The sequence below is a fragment of the Podarcis erhardii genome (assembly GCF_964252035.2).
Source record: "Podarcis erhardii genome assembly, chromosome: 13".
Lineage (NCBI taxonomy): Eukaryota > Metazoa > Chordata > Lepidosauria > Squamata > Lacertidae > Podarcis > Podarcis erhardii.
The window spans coordinates 1,332,520-1,349,296 of NC_138502.1; the positions used below are offsets into that span (position 1 = coordinate 1,332,520).

Consider the following 16,777-nt stretch of genomic DNA (forward strand, 5'->3'; position numbering starts at 1 on the left):
AGAGGGTTCAAATGAATACTAAGTCATCTTTCTTTATTCCCTTGCTAAACCTTCACCCCCCACTAGGAGGTCATACAAGATTTCCAAGCCTCTGTGCTGCAAGTTTCAGATTCTCCTTACGACGAACAGTGAGTAGCTGGGATGGGTTTGGTGACCGGGGTTTGTGTGTGTTGTGGGGCAGAGAGGGCTTAAATTTGGGTGTCCACCTTGGATAATCCGTTGCCTCTGTCCAACTTGGCTGGGGCGACTCCTTCCTTCCTTTCATCATCATCACCATCATCATCACCATTTATTTGTTGTTGTTTAGTCTGCCTCTTCGTGACCCCCTGGACCAGAGCACGCCAGGCCCTCCTGTCTTCCACTGCCTCAAACTCATGGTCAAACTCATGGTGGTCGCTTCCAGAACACTGTCCCACCATCTCGTCCTCCTTTGTCCCCTTCTCCTTGCGCCCTCCATCTTTCCCAACATCAGGGTCTTTCCTAGGGAGTCTTCTCTTCTCATGAGGTGGCCAAAGTCTTGGAGCCTCAGCTTCAGGATCTGTCCTTCCAGGGAGCACTCAGGGCTGATTTCCTTCAGAATGGAGAGGTCTGGTCTTCTTGCAGTTCATGGGACTCTCAAGAGTCTCCTCCAGCACCAGAATTCAAAAGCATCCATTCTTGGGCGATCAGCCTTCTTTATAGTCCAGCTCTCACTTCCACACATCACTACTAGGAAAACCAGAGCTTTAAATGTACCGACCTCTGTCGGCAACCCATTTATTTATTTATTTATTCATTCATTCATTCATTCATTCATTCATTCATTCATTCCCTGCCCATCTGGCTTGGTTTCCCCAGCCACTCTGCGCGGCTCCCAACAGAATACGAATGAAAATAATTTTGAAAAAGCGATAATGCTGTATTGTTTTTAACACTCGATTGGGAGCCACCCAGAGTGGCTGGGGAAACTCAGCCAGATGGGCGGGGTATAAATAATAAATTTTTATTATTAAACATCAAACATTAAAAACTTCCCTAAACAGGGCTGCCTTCAGGTGTCTTCTAAAAGTCGGATAGTTGTTTATTGACTTGACATCTGCTGGGAGGGCGTTCCACAGGGAGGGTGCCACCACTGAGAAGGCCCTCTGCCTGGTTCCCTTTAGCTTCACTTCTCGCAGGGAGGGAACCGCCAGAAGGCCCTCGGAGCTGGACCTCAGTGTCTGGGCTGAAGGATGGGGGTGGAGATGCTCCTTCAGGGATACTGGACCTTTGAGGCCATTTAGGGCTTTCAAGGTCAGCACCAACACTTTGAATTGTGCTCGGAAACGTACTGGGAGCCAATGTAGGTCTTTCAGGACCGGTGTTATGTGGTCTCGGCGGCTGCTCCCAGTCACCAGTCTGGCTGCCGCATTCTGGATTAGTTGTAGTTTCTGTAGAATCATTGTAGAGTTGTAAGGGACCCACAAGGATTATGCAGCCCAACCCACTCCTGCAGCACAGGAATTGCACGATTTCCTTGGTGGCCACGCTCTTCATAATCTGCTCCATTCAACCTTTTGGGAACCCTCTATGGCTGCTCCCCAGGCTCACAGGCCTCTGAATACTTATTTATTTATTCTATAAAATTTACACACCGCCTTATCGCAAAAAGAGAACATCAAAGTGATTTTTCCAAAAAAAAAGGCGAAGCAAGGAGATTATGGATGGCGAAGAAACAATATAAAACTTTAAGGGGGAAAAAGTAACGATAGATTAAAACGTGCACGAGATTTCTAAACACATCGGTAGGCTGGTCCAAACGGTAATGTTTTCAGCTGGCGCCAAAAGGAGTGCAGTAAAGATGCGTGATATCAAGAGGCAGGGAGTTCCGAAGTTCAATAATAATTTTTATAAAGATGAATATACGACTAGCTGCCTAGCTAGCCGGCTATTGCTCCCTGTGAAGCACGCTGGAGTGATTTTACAATGCAGCAAGGAGGTCTGTAAAACAAATGTGGCATACAGTGGTACCTTGGTTCTCAAGCGCCTTGGTACTCAAACAACTTGGAACCCAAACACTGCAAACTGGGAAGGAAGTGTTCCGGTTTGTGAACCTTTTTCGGAAGCCGAACATGTTCCGTTTTGAGTGTTACGCTTCCGTTTTGAGTCTAACGCTGAGGCCTGCCTATTTTTGCTATTTATTTTGCGTTTTTGCTTTTGCGGCTCTTTTTGTTTTGTTTTCGTGACTGTGCGGAACCCGGTTCAGCTACCGATGGGTTGATTGTGTGACTGCAGTACATTGTTTATTGCTTTCATTTTATGGGTCCATGGCCTCGTTAGCTAGTAAAGTTGCTGTTTTAGGGGTTGTTTTTAAAAAGTCTGGATTGGATTAATCCGTTTTGCATTGTTTTCTATGGGAAAGCGCGCCTTGGTTTTGGAACGCTTTGGTTGTGGAGCGGACTTCCGGAACGAATTAATTTTGAGAACCAAGGTACCGCTGCATAGAAAGTCAGAATATAGCTGACTCGCTCGCGTCAGGGGAAGGTTTAGATTTGAGGGAGGCAAAAGGAGGGCAATTTGGGGGACAAAGTGGAGGTGACCGTTCAGTGCAGACGCTACAGGACAGAAATAGATTTGCATCACGATGGGGAGTCATGTTTCTCCTGTGGAAACTCAGCGAAAGTAAAAACGGGCAGCCAGGTGTCAAGAACGACCGAGTGTCCCGTGCTACTTGGGAGAGTGAGGCAGCAGCATATTTCTTGGACGAAGCACCCAGTTTTCCAGATCTCATGAATCACAGACTTGTAGAATTGGAAGGGGTACCCAAGGGTCATCCAGTCCAACCCTCGAACCTCAACTCATGAATTTGAACTCGAGTCCAGGAAAGATCATGTCGGCCATCCATAACAAGGTGCATAGCAGTCAACTTACAGGTTTGAAAATAAGGGACCAGCAGCCTCGGAAATAAGGGATCAGCAGCCAAAATAAGGGATTTTCAGAGCACAGGTATGTTCGACTTCTGAGCCCCTCCGAGCCAAAGGCAGAAAGCCCAGCCAGCAGCCAAACAAAGCCTCAAGCGGTGGTTCCCACAGCGCAGCAACCCGGCAAAGGGGATGCAGCAAGGAAAACCCCCGTCCCCTCTCCGCTGGGAAGCGCTGAGCAAAGGCGAGTCCCCAGGCAAGGCGGCCGATTTGATTGGCACAAGGCATGCAAGCTCCACCCCCCAGTCGTTCTCAGACTCCTTATTGGGTGAGCAACGCAGCCAAGCAACACAGCTGGAGCCTCCCTCCTCCCTGGCCGGCAGGGAGGGAGGGAGGGAGGGAGAGGAGCTGCTTCGTTTGAAACCCGGGAAATTTAAGGGACATCATCAATAAGGGACAGCAGCGGGACACGGCACTGGGATAAGGGACTGTCCCGCCAAATAAGGGACGGTTGACAACTATGAACAAGGTGACCTCCATGGCTGAGGCTCATGGGAGTTGTAGTCCAAAGCAGCTGGAAGTAGCCAGGTTAGGGGAAGCTGGCTTATGGGGAAACCCCCCCAAAAAACCCCCCAATGAAATCAACAGTGAGAAACAACGTAATAATGTAAGACTTTAGACAAAGTTAAAAGAACAATAGGCCAAAAGAAATCCCAACAGGTTGAAACTCGTGCCAGCTCAGTTGGTAGAGCAAGAGACTCACGAGACTCTTAACCTCAAGGTCGTGGGTTCGAGTGCCGCATTGGGCAAAAGCGGGTTGGACTAGATGACCCTTGGGTCCCTTTCAGCTCTACATTTCTGTGATGCTAAAGATCTGGACAGGCCTGTCTGAACAATAATGTTTCCAGAAGGTGCTGAAATAGCGTGGCTTGCTCTATGGTTTTAACCCCTTCATGCGTGCATTAGAGTTAAGCAAGCTGATCTATCCCACATCCAGGAGCATTGATGTGAAAGCAGAACGGAACCCTGTCATAGCCATCTCCTCCTCCATGAATTTGTCCCATCCCCTTTTAAAGCCATCCGAGTGGGTGGCCATCTCTGCGTCCTGAGGCAAGGAGTTCCACAGTCCATCTGTGTGCTGTGTTATGAATGACTTTAAAAAAAATAAAATCTTCCAACATTCATCTTCGTTGGATGTCCAGTGTTAGGAGAGAGGGAAGAAAAATTCTCTCTATCCAAGCATGCTGTGCACGGGGCCGGATTTAGGTTAGATGAGGCCCTAAGCTACTGAAGGTAATGGGGCCCTTTAAATGTCCAGCTGTCCTTTGTCAACAACAAGTTGTCGCTGTTTTTTGTGATGAATATATGCTATATGGTCATTTATGGACCTAATAGGCACCGTATTTTTCGCTCTATAAGACGCACCAGACGACAAGACGCACCTCGTTTTTGGAGGAGGAAAACAAGAAAAAAAATATTCTGAATCTCAGAAGCCAGAACAGCAAGAGGGATCGCTGCGCAGTGAAAGCAGCAATCCCTCTTGCTGTTCTGGCTTCTGAGATAGCTGCATTCGCTCCATAAGATGCGCACACATTTCCCCTTACTTTTTAGGAGGGAAAAAGTAAGTCTTATAGAGCAAAAAATACGGTATCTAAAACCATTTGCATCTAACAAATAGGAGCCTACACAACACAAAACATTGTTGCTGTATGTCGGTTTTATTTTGTTTTGTATCTTATATTTTGACACTGTACATCCAGTTTATTTTCCTTTAAGTTTTTTAGGGGCCCCCAAGAGAGTGGGGCCCTAAGCTATAGCTTGTTTGTTGTTGTTGAGTCGTTTAGTCGTGTCCGCCTCTTCGTGACCCCCTGGACCAGAGCACGCCAGGCCCTCCTGTCTTCCACTGCCTCCTGCAGTTTGGTCAAACTCATGCTGGCAGCTTCGAGAACACTGTCGCACCATCTCGTCCTCTGTCGTCCCCTTCTCCTTGTGCCCTCCATCTTTCCCAACATCGGGGTCTTTTCCAGGAGGTCTTCTCTTCTCCTGAGGTGGCCAAAGTCTTGGAGCCTCAGCTTCAGGATCCGTCCTTCCAGGGAGCACTCAGGGCTGATTTCCTTCAGAATGGAGAGGTTGGATCTTCTTGCAGTCCATGGGACTCTCAAGAGTCTCCTCCAGCACCAGAATTCAAAAGCATCCATTCTTTGGCAATCAGCCTTCTTTATGGTCCAGCTCTCACTTCCGTACATCACTACTGGGAAAACCAGAGCTTTAACTATACGGACCTTTGTTGGCAAGGTGATGTCTCTGCTTTTTAAGATGCTGTCTAGGTTTGTCATTGCATAGCTTGTTTATCTTATACGTAAATCCAGCTGTGCCCCACCCTCTTGTCCCGAGCAGGGTGGCCGCGCAGATGCCCACCGTCCACTACGAAATGCCCAACGGCTACAACACAGACTACGGGGCAGAGAGGCTTCGTATCCCTGAGGGGCTTTTCGACCCCTCCAACGTGAAGGTGAGCGGGCAGGGGGCCAGAAGATGAAATAAGGAGCAAGGCAAGGGTGGGGAGTTTGCGCCCGCTTCTACATATTGATTTGCTTTCGAAAAATCGGCACACCGCTTGATTGCAAAACAAAAGAACTCCTCAATGCACACAGAGGCTTGGAGCATGCGCAGAGTTCTGACTGATGAACGGTGCAATCCCAAACATAGCGACTCGGAAGCTATTACCATTGAAATCGGGGGGGGGGGGGTTGGTTCTACCAGGTAAGGGGGCTCAGGGAGGGGGGTGTAGCCTCAGAAAACATTTATTGCTTATTCAGAATTAAATTTATGGGGGGGGGGGGAGGCCGGAAATCAAAGCAGTTTGCAGAAAAGCAAAAAAGCAAACCGATAATTTGCACTAGGATTTTCTGTAGGAAGAACTAACAACAATAATGTAGGACTTCCGGAAAGTTAAAATAGATTAAAAACTGCGTCGGCTTCCTAAACATCCAGACGGCCTCACCTAAACAAAGATGTTTTCAGCAGGCACCAATGCTAGTTTAGGGTTGCAAGGGACACCCAGGGGCCATCTAGTCCAACCCCCTGCAATGCTGAAAAATCCCTGACAGATGGCCACCCAAACTCTGCTTAAAGGCCTCCGAGGAAGGAGAGTTCACCACCTTCCGAAGAAATCTGTTTCACTGTCAAACGGTTCTTATGGTCAGAAAGTTCTTATGTTTAGTCGGAATCTCCTTTCATGTCACTTGAAGCCATGGGTTCGAGTCCTACCCTCTGGGGCAGGAGAAAACAAGCTTGCTCCATCTTCCCCGGGACATCCCTTCAGATATTCGGAGGCGGCGTTCCCAAAGCAAGGAACAATTGGACTCTGATTAATAGAATACACATGAGGCTTGACCAGCAAGACTTTGGGAGGAGTGCGTATAATAATACCCTCTCCACCCCTCGGCCCAGGTCGTTTTATTCACAAAAGAACTTTTTACACAGTGTTCGTAAGAACCAATCAGATTTCCTCTGAGCATTTCAAAAAAGGGGACAAAGTTAAAAGTTAAAATTACAAAGAGCTAATTTCCTACTTGAGAATGCGTATGTAGTTCAGAGTAAATAAAACAGAACTAAAAGGAGGAATGCGTTCAGCAAACCCAGAGGTCATAAACAGCAATAAACAGGAGAGGAAATATAAGTAGTATTTACCATCTCCTTGTGAACGATTAACAAGCTACCTTCTATCTTTATGTACTGAGGATGCCTGATGAACAACTGGCCTGTGTTTCAGAATGCTGATACGTGCCTGTCAGGGTAGAGAAAGCAAATTGCAGAGGTGCAGAGGCTTGTGGGATTTGATCAGAAATTATTGTCAATGAATCAAACCCAGCGCCATGTCCCGCTGCTGTCCCTTATTGATGATGTCCCTTAAATTTCCCGGGTTTCAAAGGAAGCAGCTCCTCTCCCTCCATCCCTGCTTTCATCACGGACACAACGGCTTGATGCATATCTTATAATTCCTCATAGTAATCCCATTTGACCCCCCCACACTCTGGATATCTGCACTCCTACATTCAGAGGTGGCTATCCCAGTGGCGTAACGTGGGTTGTCAGCACCCGGGGCAAGGCAAGTAATTTGCGCCCCCTAACCCGTGGATTTTAGCATTTGAGTCTCTTCCACTAGATTAGCACCCCCCAGATGTTGCACCCGGTGCGGCCGGTCCCCCCTGCACCCCCCACGCTACGCCATTGGGGTATCCTACCCCCTCTCAGTCTCCTCTTCTCCAAGCTAAACACCCAAAACTCCCTCAATCTCTGCCTCTCTCTCTGTCTCTCTCTCTCTCTCTCTCTCTAGGGCCTGTCTGGGAACACAATGTTGGGGGTTGGCCACGTGGTCACGACCAGCATCGGGATGTGTGACATCGATATCCGGCCAGTGAGTTGTCTTCCCTCACCTTAACTCTGCCCCCTCCTAGTAGGGGACACGGGTGGCGCTGTGGTCTAAACCACATCGGAAGGTCGGCGGTTCGAATCCCCGTGACGGGGTGAGCTCCCGTTGCTCAGTCCCTGCTCCTGCCAACCTAGCAGTTCGAAAGCACACCAGTGCAAGTAGATAAATAGGTACCGCTGTGGCGGGAAGGTAAACAGCGTTTCCATGCGCTCTGGTTTCCGTCACGGTCCTCCATGCGCCAGTAGCGGTTTAGTCCTGCTGGCCACATGACCTGGAAAACTGTCTGTGGACAAACGCCGGCTCCCTCGGCCTGAAAGCGAGATGAGCGCTGCAACCCCATAGTCGCCTTTGACTGGACTTAACCGTCCAGGGGTCCTTTACCTTTTACCTTGCCCCCTGCTAGGGTTTCCGGTCTGGGGCCAAGTAGTTGTGAGCTTCTGAGGAAAGGGGAGCTGGCCAGGGAATGCACAAAACCAGCCCACCACCTTTATTTTTGCTTCGGTTCATAATGCTTCTGGTATATTCTGCTGTTGCAAAAACAAAACAAAACCAAAAACATAGGTAAAGGTAAAGGGTAAAGGAGCCCCTGACCATTAGGTCCAGTCGTGGCCGACTCTGGGGTTGCGGCGCTCATCTCGCTTTACTGGCCGAGGGAGCCGGCATACAGCTTCCGGGTCATGTGGCCAGCAGGACTAAGCCGCTTCTGGCAAACCAGAGCAGTGCACGAAAATGCTGTTTACCTTCCCACCGGAGTGGTACCTATTTATCTACTTGCACATTGACGTGCTTTCGAACTGCTAGGTTGGCAGGAGCAGGGACCGAGCAACGGGAGCTCACCCCATCACGGGGATTCGAACCACCGACCCTCTGATCGGCAAGTCTTAGGCTCTGTGGTTTAACCCACAGCGCCACCCGCGTCCCAACCGAAAACATAGAAAGCAGAATTCCTGGGTGCCGAGATTCAAGTTTGGGGCACCTACTCTTCAGTGAGGGAACCCGAGCAGATATTTATATTCACAAAACATGCTGAAGTGAAGCATGGAAATATAGGCTATTAGACCTTTCAGATATCCCCTCTCCCCTTAGCATGGAAAGAGACGTTTAGTAAATAAATAAAAAAATGCTTTGCATGACCCACAAAGAAAATGAAGCAATAAAATTCTAAACGGTAAGAATGAATTGCGCATTTATTCAAAATCCAATTAAAACTATTTAAGTTAATTCAACAAAATGGGCGGGCTGCCTCCAGTGACAGCTTTTTACACCTATAGCAACACCCCTGCTAGTCCCCTTTGCCTCTTGGCACCCCCCTAGGTCATCCCACTGCCCCCCCCAGGGGGTGTTTTGACTCACTTGGGGGGGGTCCCCGCTCTAGGGGGTTAATGTGGGGAAAATGGCAGGGGAGTTGTTGACCGGAGACCCACAACATGACGGTTGCAAAAAGGAAGATTCCTCCCAGTTAAAGGAACTCGACGGTGGACCCTCCCCACCCAAAAACCCGGCTGCTAATATAACACCTATCCTTTTTCCGAAGGGTCTCTACGGGAGTGTCATCGTCACTGGGGGAAACACTTTGCTGCAAGGCTTCACAGACCGCCTCAACCGGGAACTCTCTCAGAAAACGCCACCGGTGAGTTTCTGTGCGTAAGACTGCACAGTCTTTGGAGTCACACAGGGCTCTTCAGCAGGCAACATGGAGTCACAGAACTGCGGAGTCTGGTGGGACCCTGAAATATACTCGGAGTCGAAAGTGGATTTCATGCTCTTTATTGAGCTCGTAGCGGTGAGGAGGAATGGAAGTTCCCCCAGAATGTCTGCTTTATATACCATATTTTTCGCCCTATAGGACGCACTTTTTCCCCTCCAAAAATGAAGGGGAAATGTGTGTGCGTCCTATGGGGCGAATGCAGACTTTCGCTGAAGCCTGGAGAGTGAGAGGGGTCGGTGCGCACCGACCCCTCTTGCTCTCCAGGCTTCAGGAGAGCCGCAGCGCCAGCCCCACAAGGTTGGGGGACAGCGGGGAGGCGGAACGCCATCATCCCGCTGTCTCCCGATGTGGTTTGGAGGCTGACGGCGGGGAGATGTGTGCTTCTCCCCGCCGCCTGCCCCGCAAGCTCCGGGGACAGCTGGGAGGCGCAGCGCGTCCTCCCGCTGTCCCCGGACCTGGTCTGCCGGCGGGCAGTGGGGAGAAGAGCGCTTCTCCCCGCTGCCTGCCCCGCAAGCTCCGGGGTCAGCTGGGAGGCGCAGCACGTCTTCCCGCTGTCCCCGGATCTGGTCTGCAGGCGGGCGGCAGGGAGAAGAGCGCTTCTCCCCGCTGCCGGCCCCACAAGTGCCTGGGGGGGAAATAATTTCCCCCCCTTTATTTCCCCCCCAAAAAACTTGGTGCGTCCTATGGGCCGGTGCGTCCTATGGGGCGAAAAATACGGTACATTATTTACACAATGGGCCCACGTGATTGGCTAATTCCGGGATTCTCCTGTAGGCCAATCAGGTTGCGGATTCACTTCCACCTGGAGCTGGATTGGGTGGCTCCTGTGGACCAATCAGACTGCTGCATTCTGAATACTGTTGTTCTAGGACCAATCAGACTGCTGCATTTTGGATCCTATTCAACTCAGTACATAACAGACCCAAAGGGTCATCCAGCCTAAACCAAATTCAGGGAGGGGGGGGGATGTTCTGGCCCATTCGGTTGAGAGGGGAGACTCTATGGTGTCTAATAAAAATTAGAGAGAGAGAAAGAGAGAAAGAGAAATATTTGGGGTCCTTAAGAGACCCAAGATGGCTTCAGGACAAACAAGATGAATTTTAACAGGGAGAAATGTAAAGTATTGCACTTGGGCAAAAAAAATGAGAGGCACAAATACAAGATGGGTGACACCTGGCTTGAGAGCAGTACATGTGAAAAGGATCTAGGAGTCTTGGTTGACCACAAACTTGACATGAGCCAACAGTGTGACGCGGCAGCTAAAAAAGCCAATGCAATTCTGGGCTGCATCAATAGGAGTATAGCATCTAGATCAAGGGAAGTAATAGTGCCACTGTATTCTGCTCTGGTCAGACCTCACCTGGAGTACTGTGTCCAGTTCAAGAAGGACACTGACAAACTGGAACGGGTCCAGAGGAGGGCAACCCAAATGGTCAAAGGCCTGGAAACGATGCCTTATGAGGAACGGCTAAGGGAGCTGGGCATGTTTAGCCTGGAGAAGAGGAGGTTAAGGGGTGATATGATAGCCATGTTCAAATATATCAAAGGATGTCACATAGAGGAGGGAGAAAGGTTGTTTTCTGCTGCACCAGAGAAGCGGACACGGAGCAATGGTTCCAAACTACAAGAAAGAAGATTCCACCTAAACATTAGGAAGAACTTCCTGACAGTAAGAGCTGTTTGACAGTGGAATTTGCTGCCCAGGAGTGTGGTGGAGTCTCCTCCTTTGGAGGTCTTTAAGCAGAGGCTTGACAACCATATGTCAGGAGTGCTCTGACGGTGTTTCCTGCTTGGCAGGGGGTTGGACTCGATGGCCCTTGTGGTCTCTTCCAACTCTAGGATTCTAGGATTGTTCCGCGTACTAAAACAAAGTGCCTGGTTTTTTCCACTGAATATTTCCTAGTTTTGAAGGATCGGCTGCCTGTGGCCTGCTATGTGTGCGCACCTTAGTATTGTTATAACACTGGTTAGTTTGCAGATGGCAGGGCAAGCCTGTTTTAACACCTGCCCAGCCAGATGGGCGGGGGATAAATAAAAAAATATTATTATTATTATTATGGAAACACCTCTTTTCTCTCTCTCCACATTCTGTAGAGCATGCGCTTGAAGCTGATTGCTAGCAACAGCACCATGGAAAGGAGGTTCAGTCCTTGGATTGGGGGCTCCATCCTGGCTTCTCTCGTGAGTCTGGGGCCCTGGAGGCTGCCGTGGGTCGGAGGAAGAGGAGGTGGGGAAAGGGGGGGGGGGAGGCTGGGAGCCAGGACTCCTGGGTTCTCTGGAGGACCTTCAGAGGCCCTAAGCACTGAAAAGATTTTGGTGCCTCCATATATATCTAATTCAGAATATAAACAACAATGGACTGTAGAATCAAATTTTATTTTTCGAAATGAAACAAAACCGGCAGTTTTGTATATCATTAATCACTATCTTTCTTTTGCTTCCTTCCTTCCTTCCTTCCTTCCTTCCTTCCTTCCTTCCTTCCTTCCTTCCCCTTTCTTTCCTTCCTTCCCTTTCTTTCTTTCTTTCTTTCTTCTTTTTCTTTTCTTTCTTTCTCTTTCTTCCCTTCCTTCCTTCCTTCCCCCTCCTTCCTTCCTTCCTTCCTCTTTCTTTCTTTCTTTCTTTCTTTCTTTCTTTCTTTTTCTTTTCTTTCTTTCTCTTTCTTCCCTTCCTTCCTTCCCTCCCCCTCCTTCCTTCCCCTTCCTTCCTTCCTTCCTTCCTCTTTCTTTCTTTCTTTCTTTCTTTCTTTCTTTCTTTCTTTTTCTTTTCTTTCTTTCTCTTTCTTCCCTTCCTTCCTTCCCTCCCCCTCCTTCCTTCCCCTTCCTTCCTTCCTTCCTCTTTCTTTCTTTCTTTCTTTCTTTCTTTCTTTCTTTTTCTTTTCTTTCTTTCTCTTTCTTCCCTTCCTTCCTTCCCTCCCCCTCCTTCCTTCCCCTTCCTTCCTTCCTTCCTTCCTTCCTTCCTTCCTCTTTCTCTTTCTTTCTTTCTTTCTTTCTTTCCCTCCCTTCCTCTCTTTCTCTTTCCTTCCTTCCTTCCTTCCTTCCTTCCTTCCTTCCTTCCTTCCTTCCTCTTTCTTTCTTTCTTTCTTTCTTTCCCTCCCTCCCTCCCTCCCTCTCTCTTTCTCTTTCCTTCCTTCCTTCCTTCCTTCCTTCCTTCCTTCCTTCCTTCCTTCCTCCCTCCCTCCCTCTCTCTCTCCCTCCCTCTCTCTCCCCCCCCTCATTTCATCTATTGTGGGGCCTTTGTGGGGGGGGGAAACCTGATTCAGCTGCACCATATTGTCCATGGGTTGGGGTTAAGGTTAGGGGCCAGCTGCCCCACACGCAGCTGGTCCATGGACATTTCCGAAAGCCTGGGCCACTCCCACTCCCGACGTGATTGGCTGTCTAAAGTTCCAAACTGCAAATCACAACTTGGGAGTTCAAGGGCCAATGGCAGGGGCCCAAATCCTGAAATGTGATTGGACAACGTGTATCGAATCAGGAGCTCAGAATCCTTAGTCCAGAGACTCAAGCTCAGGCAAATACAGAACACTGAATACATAACACCCCCTTCCTTTGATACCCCGTATAGGGGCTGCATTTTAAATTGCATTTTAACCTGTATTTTAAATTGGTTCCCCCCTATTATGTTTTTACTGTGATTTTATTGGTGTTAGCACCCTGAGGGCAGGGTATAAATAATATTTTTTATTATTATTATTATTATTATTATTATTATTATTATTATTATTATGCTCAGTGTCTAGGGAACCGGGAGCCAAGACATGGACTGGGTGCTGGTGTGTGTAGCTCAGGGGTCTCTGAGTTTGGGGTTGGGGGCCTGGGAGGGAAGACCCGGACGCCTGGGTTTGTGTCCTCGTCTCCTTCCTCTCCTTCTCATCCGCAGGGCACCTTCCAGCAGATGTGGATCTCCAAACAAGAATACGAGGAAGGGGGCAAACAGTGCGTGGAGAGGAAATGCCCCTGAATCGGGCAGGCAGCCCACCTCCCCTTTTGCCTTCCCTCTCTCCCCACCCCCCAGGAGACCCCCGCCTTGTGGATCCTGCAGCCCCTCCCAGCGACTCCCTCCCTTCGAAACACACCCCGGACCTTCTCCCCTCTCCAAAGAACCCGGGTGTCCTTCTGAACCCCCCTTTTGCCCCCCGCTCCTGAGAAGAACCCAGGAGTCCTGCGCCCACCGACATCAAAGAACCCAGGAGACGAAGGAGGGCAGATTTCAAGCTGCTGGATCGTTGGAGAGACGGGAAGGTTTCTGATCCCAAAGTCCTGAAGGACGGACCCTCTCCTTCTCCTGCATCGCTGCATGGATGACCTTTGGGGGTCCCTCCCAACGCTACAGTTCTCTTTGTCAAGAGGGGTTTGAAGGTCATCCTCAGCGGGCGCCGTGCCTCTCCCCCTTCACCTCCCCTGTTGCTGTTTTATATGTAAACCTGGGTGGATCTATTTATTCGATGGACTGACATGGATTGACATTGATTACTCTCCTTTATTTCATTTCATTTTTATTTCGGTGTCGGAAAAATAATAAACGTGTGAGGTTGTGTTTTTGTAAAAAAAGACCTCTATTATTCTCTTGCCTTTCACAGTAGCGTTTATGATATTTGGGGATGCCCTGCAAACATCCTTTTTCACTCTGGTTCAGGAGGGTGGGACATGATCCTGTATTCAGCTTGTGCCTGGGATGGGTGGGTGCAGTGGCGTAGCGTGGGTTGTCAGCACCCAGGGCAAGGCAAGTAATTTGCGCCCCCTAACCCGTGGATTTGCGCCCCCTAACCCTAACCCCCAGATGTTGCGCTCGGTGCGGCCGGCCCCCCCTGCACCCCCCACGCTACGCCACTGGGTGGGTGTCCCTTCCGAAACTGACGGTAAGACCCATTGAACACAAAAGAAGCAGGTATCATGTTGTGTTTCCGGCAACACAGCCCAGAGCGGCCGGCTATGAACGTTTCGTCTCGTCCCAGAGAATTCGGTGGGGGTCACATTTTAGCCGCAAGCGAGCTTAAAACAGCTGTTCCCTCTTCCGAAGGGGATTAAGGGATCTCCGACATAAAAATAAAAACCTTTCCGAACTACAACTCCCGGGATCCTTCCGCCGGGGCGGTTGAAAACCCCACGAAACCACGGCATACACAGGCAGGGCCTCTTCTCGCAAGCAAGCGAAAATATAGCTTTTACAACAGAAATAAATCTGTTGTCTGTTTGCAGAGTTAAATAAATGGCACCTGCGGCGAGATGGGTCCACATTGGCACCCTCAAGAAATGGCCCTAGGCCATGGGGCTCTTGGGGTCATCCTCTCCTGATGGTTTTTGCTCCTGGTCGTCAGGCCTGCGCGGATCCCGGCGTTGGCGGCGGGTGGCCTGGCCAGCAAAGGTGCCTTTGACACACCCTTCGACTGCGGCCTTGAGCTGTGGAAAGAGCGAGAGAGGAAGTCAAGAAGACCCCCCCCCAAAAAAACTCAGCACCTGAGGGCTTCAGAAAGGGAGACGTCTCCCAGCCCTCCCTAACAACAGATTAATAGATAGCCTCCTCCATGAATTTGCCCTTTTGAAGCCATTCAGGTTAGTGGCCACTCCTGTGGCAGGGAGTTCCGCAGTTCCACCCTGCACTGGTTTCATCCGTTCTGAATCTCCGGCATTCAGGTCCGTTGGGCTAATTTCTGCACGTCCCTCTTGACACGACACCCCCCTAAGTGCCCCTATTTTCCAGATTTACAGAAGCCGTCCCGCCATAGCTGTCACATTACAGAATTGAAAATAAGGGACCAGCAGCCTCGAAAATAAGGGATCAGCAGCCAAAATAAGGGATTTTCTCAGCACAGGTATGTTCAACTTCTGAGCCCCTCCGAGCCAAAGGCAGAAAGCCCAGCCAGCAGCCAAACGAAGCCTCAAGCGGTGGTTCCCACAGCGCAGCAACCCGGCAAAGGGGATGCAGCAAGGAAAACCACCGTCCCCTCTCCGCTGGGAAGCGCTGAGCAAAGGCGAGTCCCCAGGCAAGGCGGCCGATTTGATTGGCACAAGGCATGCAAGCTCCACCCCCCAGTCGTTCTTAGACTCCTTATTGGGTGAGCAACGCAGCTGAGCAACACAGTTGGAGCCTCCCTCCTCCCTGGCCGGCAGGGATGGAGGGAGAGGAGCTGCTTCGTTTGAAACCCGGGAAATTTAAGGGACATCATCAATAAGGGACAGCAGCGGGACATGGCGCTGGGATAAGGGGCTTTCCCGCCAAATAAGGGACGGTTGACAGCTATGCGTCCCACTTTCCGATCTGATCCTGGAATGCCCTGCTTTTCCTTAGAGCAGGCATAGGAAAATCGGCCCTCCAGATGTTTCGAGACTACAACTCCTATTAATAGTAATAATAATAATTTTTATTTATACCTGGCCAGAGCCAGGCTCAGGGCGGCTAACACCAGTAAAATTACAGTAAAAACATAATAGTGAAAAAAAAAATTAATACAGGTTAAAATGCAATTTAAAATGCAGCCTCATTTTAAAAGTAGCCCATAGATCAAAACCATAACCACTTAGCACTGGCCCTCTTAGTTAGGGATGATGGGAATTGTAGTCCCAAAAAACCTGGAGGGCTGAGTTTGCCTATGCCTGACTTAGGTTGTCCCTGTTTAAATCAGAGAAATGTTGGAGGGTATGTATGGAGTGATCCGATCCCAGAGACACCCTGAAGGTGGGTTTTTAAAAATATTGTGTTATCTTTTTATATAGGTTGGAAGCCACCCAGAGTGGCTGGGGAAACCCAATCGGGTGTGTGGGGTAATAATAGTAAAAAATATTATTGCAGAATACGACGTCCCTTTTTTCACCGGAGAGATGTTGGTGGGACTATATTTCACCTGCTCTGAACCTCCCAATGCTCAGATTCGTGGGATGGATTCCTGTGTTACGAGAGAGGGAGGAAAATTTGGTCTGTCTTCTCCTTGTCCCTCTAGCGCAGGGGTCAGCAAACTTACCGCACCTCCAGTGCCGAACACCCATACGCATGCGCACACACTATTTCTGGCGTACTTCTGGGTCAGAGGAACACTGGAAATAGCTTGTGCGCATGTGCACTGGCCACCTCTGACCCGGATGTGCACCAGAAATAACGCTTGCGCATGCGGAAATAATGCACATGCGGACAAGCTATTTCCGGTGCTCCTCCAACCCGGAAGTGGGCAGCGCCGGCAAGAGCGGGCGGCGGCGGGCATCTCCGTGGGCCGGATAAACGAGTCCCTCGGGCCTTATCCAACCCGTGGGCCTTAGTTTGGGGACCCCTGCTCTAGCGTAAGCGGGATCCTCTGTCCTGTATCGCTGTGAACCCTCCGACCCGGACAGACACATACCTCCTTGAGACTCACCACTCCAACCAAGCGCCCCATGTTGGTCACGTAAGCCGTGTGGAGACCCAAGAGGTTGAAGAGGTCATAGCACTGGGGGGGGGCAAAAAAATATTGAAATTGAAATACTTTTATTGTCGCTTGTACAACTTGTATGAAGGGACGTGGGTGGCGCTGTGGGTTAAACCACAGAGCCTAGGGCTTGTCGATCAGAAGGTCGGCGGTTCGAATCCCCGCGACAGGGTGAGCTCCCGTTGCGCGGTCCCTGTTCCTGCCAACCTAGCAGTTTGAAAGCACGCCAGTGCAAGTAGATAAATAGGTACCGCTCCGGTGGGAAGGTAAACGGCGTTTCCGTGCGCTGCTCTGGTTCGTCAGAAGCGGCTTAGTCCTGCTGGCCACATGACCTGGAAGCTGTACGCCGGCTCCCTCGG

At 49.9% G+C, this 16,777-nt stretch overlaps 2 protein-coding genes and 1 long non-coding RNA gene across 4 annotated transcripts in view; 2 read left to right on the top strand and 1 right to left on the bottom strand.

Moving 5' to 3' along the window:
• ACTL6B (actin like 6B) overlaps nt 1-13,585 on the top strand; it is a 29,487-nt gene extending 15,902 nt beyond the window's left edge. The window contains exons 9-14 of the mRNA XM_081835747.1: nt 67-128; nt 5,277-5,391; nt 7,219-7,299; nt 8,849-8,944; nt 11,117-11,203; nt 12,902-13,585. Of these exons, the coding sequence (XP_081691873.1) occupies nt 67-128; nt 5,277-5,391; nt 7,219-7,299; nt 8,849-8,944; nt 11,117-11,203; nt 12,902-12,982 (522 nt within the window). The 3' untranslated portion in view covers nt 12,983-13,585. The remainder of the gene's footprint in view (nt 1-66; nt 129-5,276; nt 5,392-7,218; nt 7,300-8,848; nt 8,945-11,116; nt 11,204-12,901) is intronic.
• LOC309326849 overlaps nt 1-16,777 on the top strand; it is a 131,421-nt gene that overhangs the window by 56,644 nt on the left and 58,000 nt on the right. The window lies entirely within an intron of this gene.
• LOC309326725 (chloride channel protein ClC-Kb-like) overlaps nt 13,860-16,777 on the bottom strand; it is a 38,006-nt gene continuing 35,088 nt past the window's right edge. For both annotated transcript variants that reach the window (XM_081835670.1, XM_081835669.1), the window contains 2 exons: nt 16,353-16,439; nt 13,860-14,421 (listed from right to left, as the gene is read on the bottom strand). In XM_081835670.1, the coding sequence (XP_081691796.1) occupies nt 14,281-14,421; nt 16,353-16,439 (228 nt within the window). In that variant the 3' untranslated portion in view covers nt 13,860-14,280. The remainder of the gene's footprint in view (nt 14,422-16,352; nt 16,440-16,777) is intronic.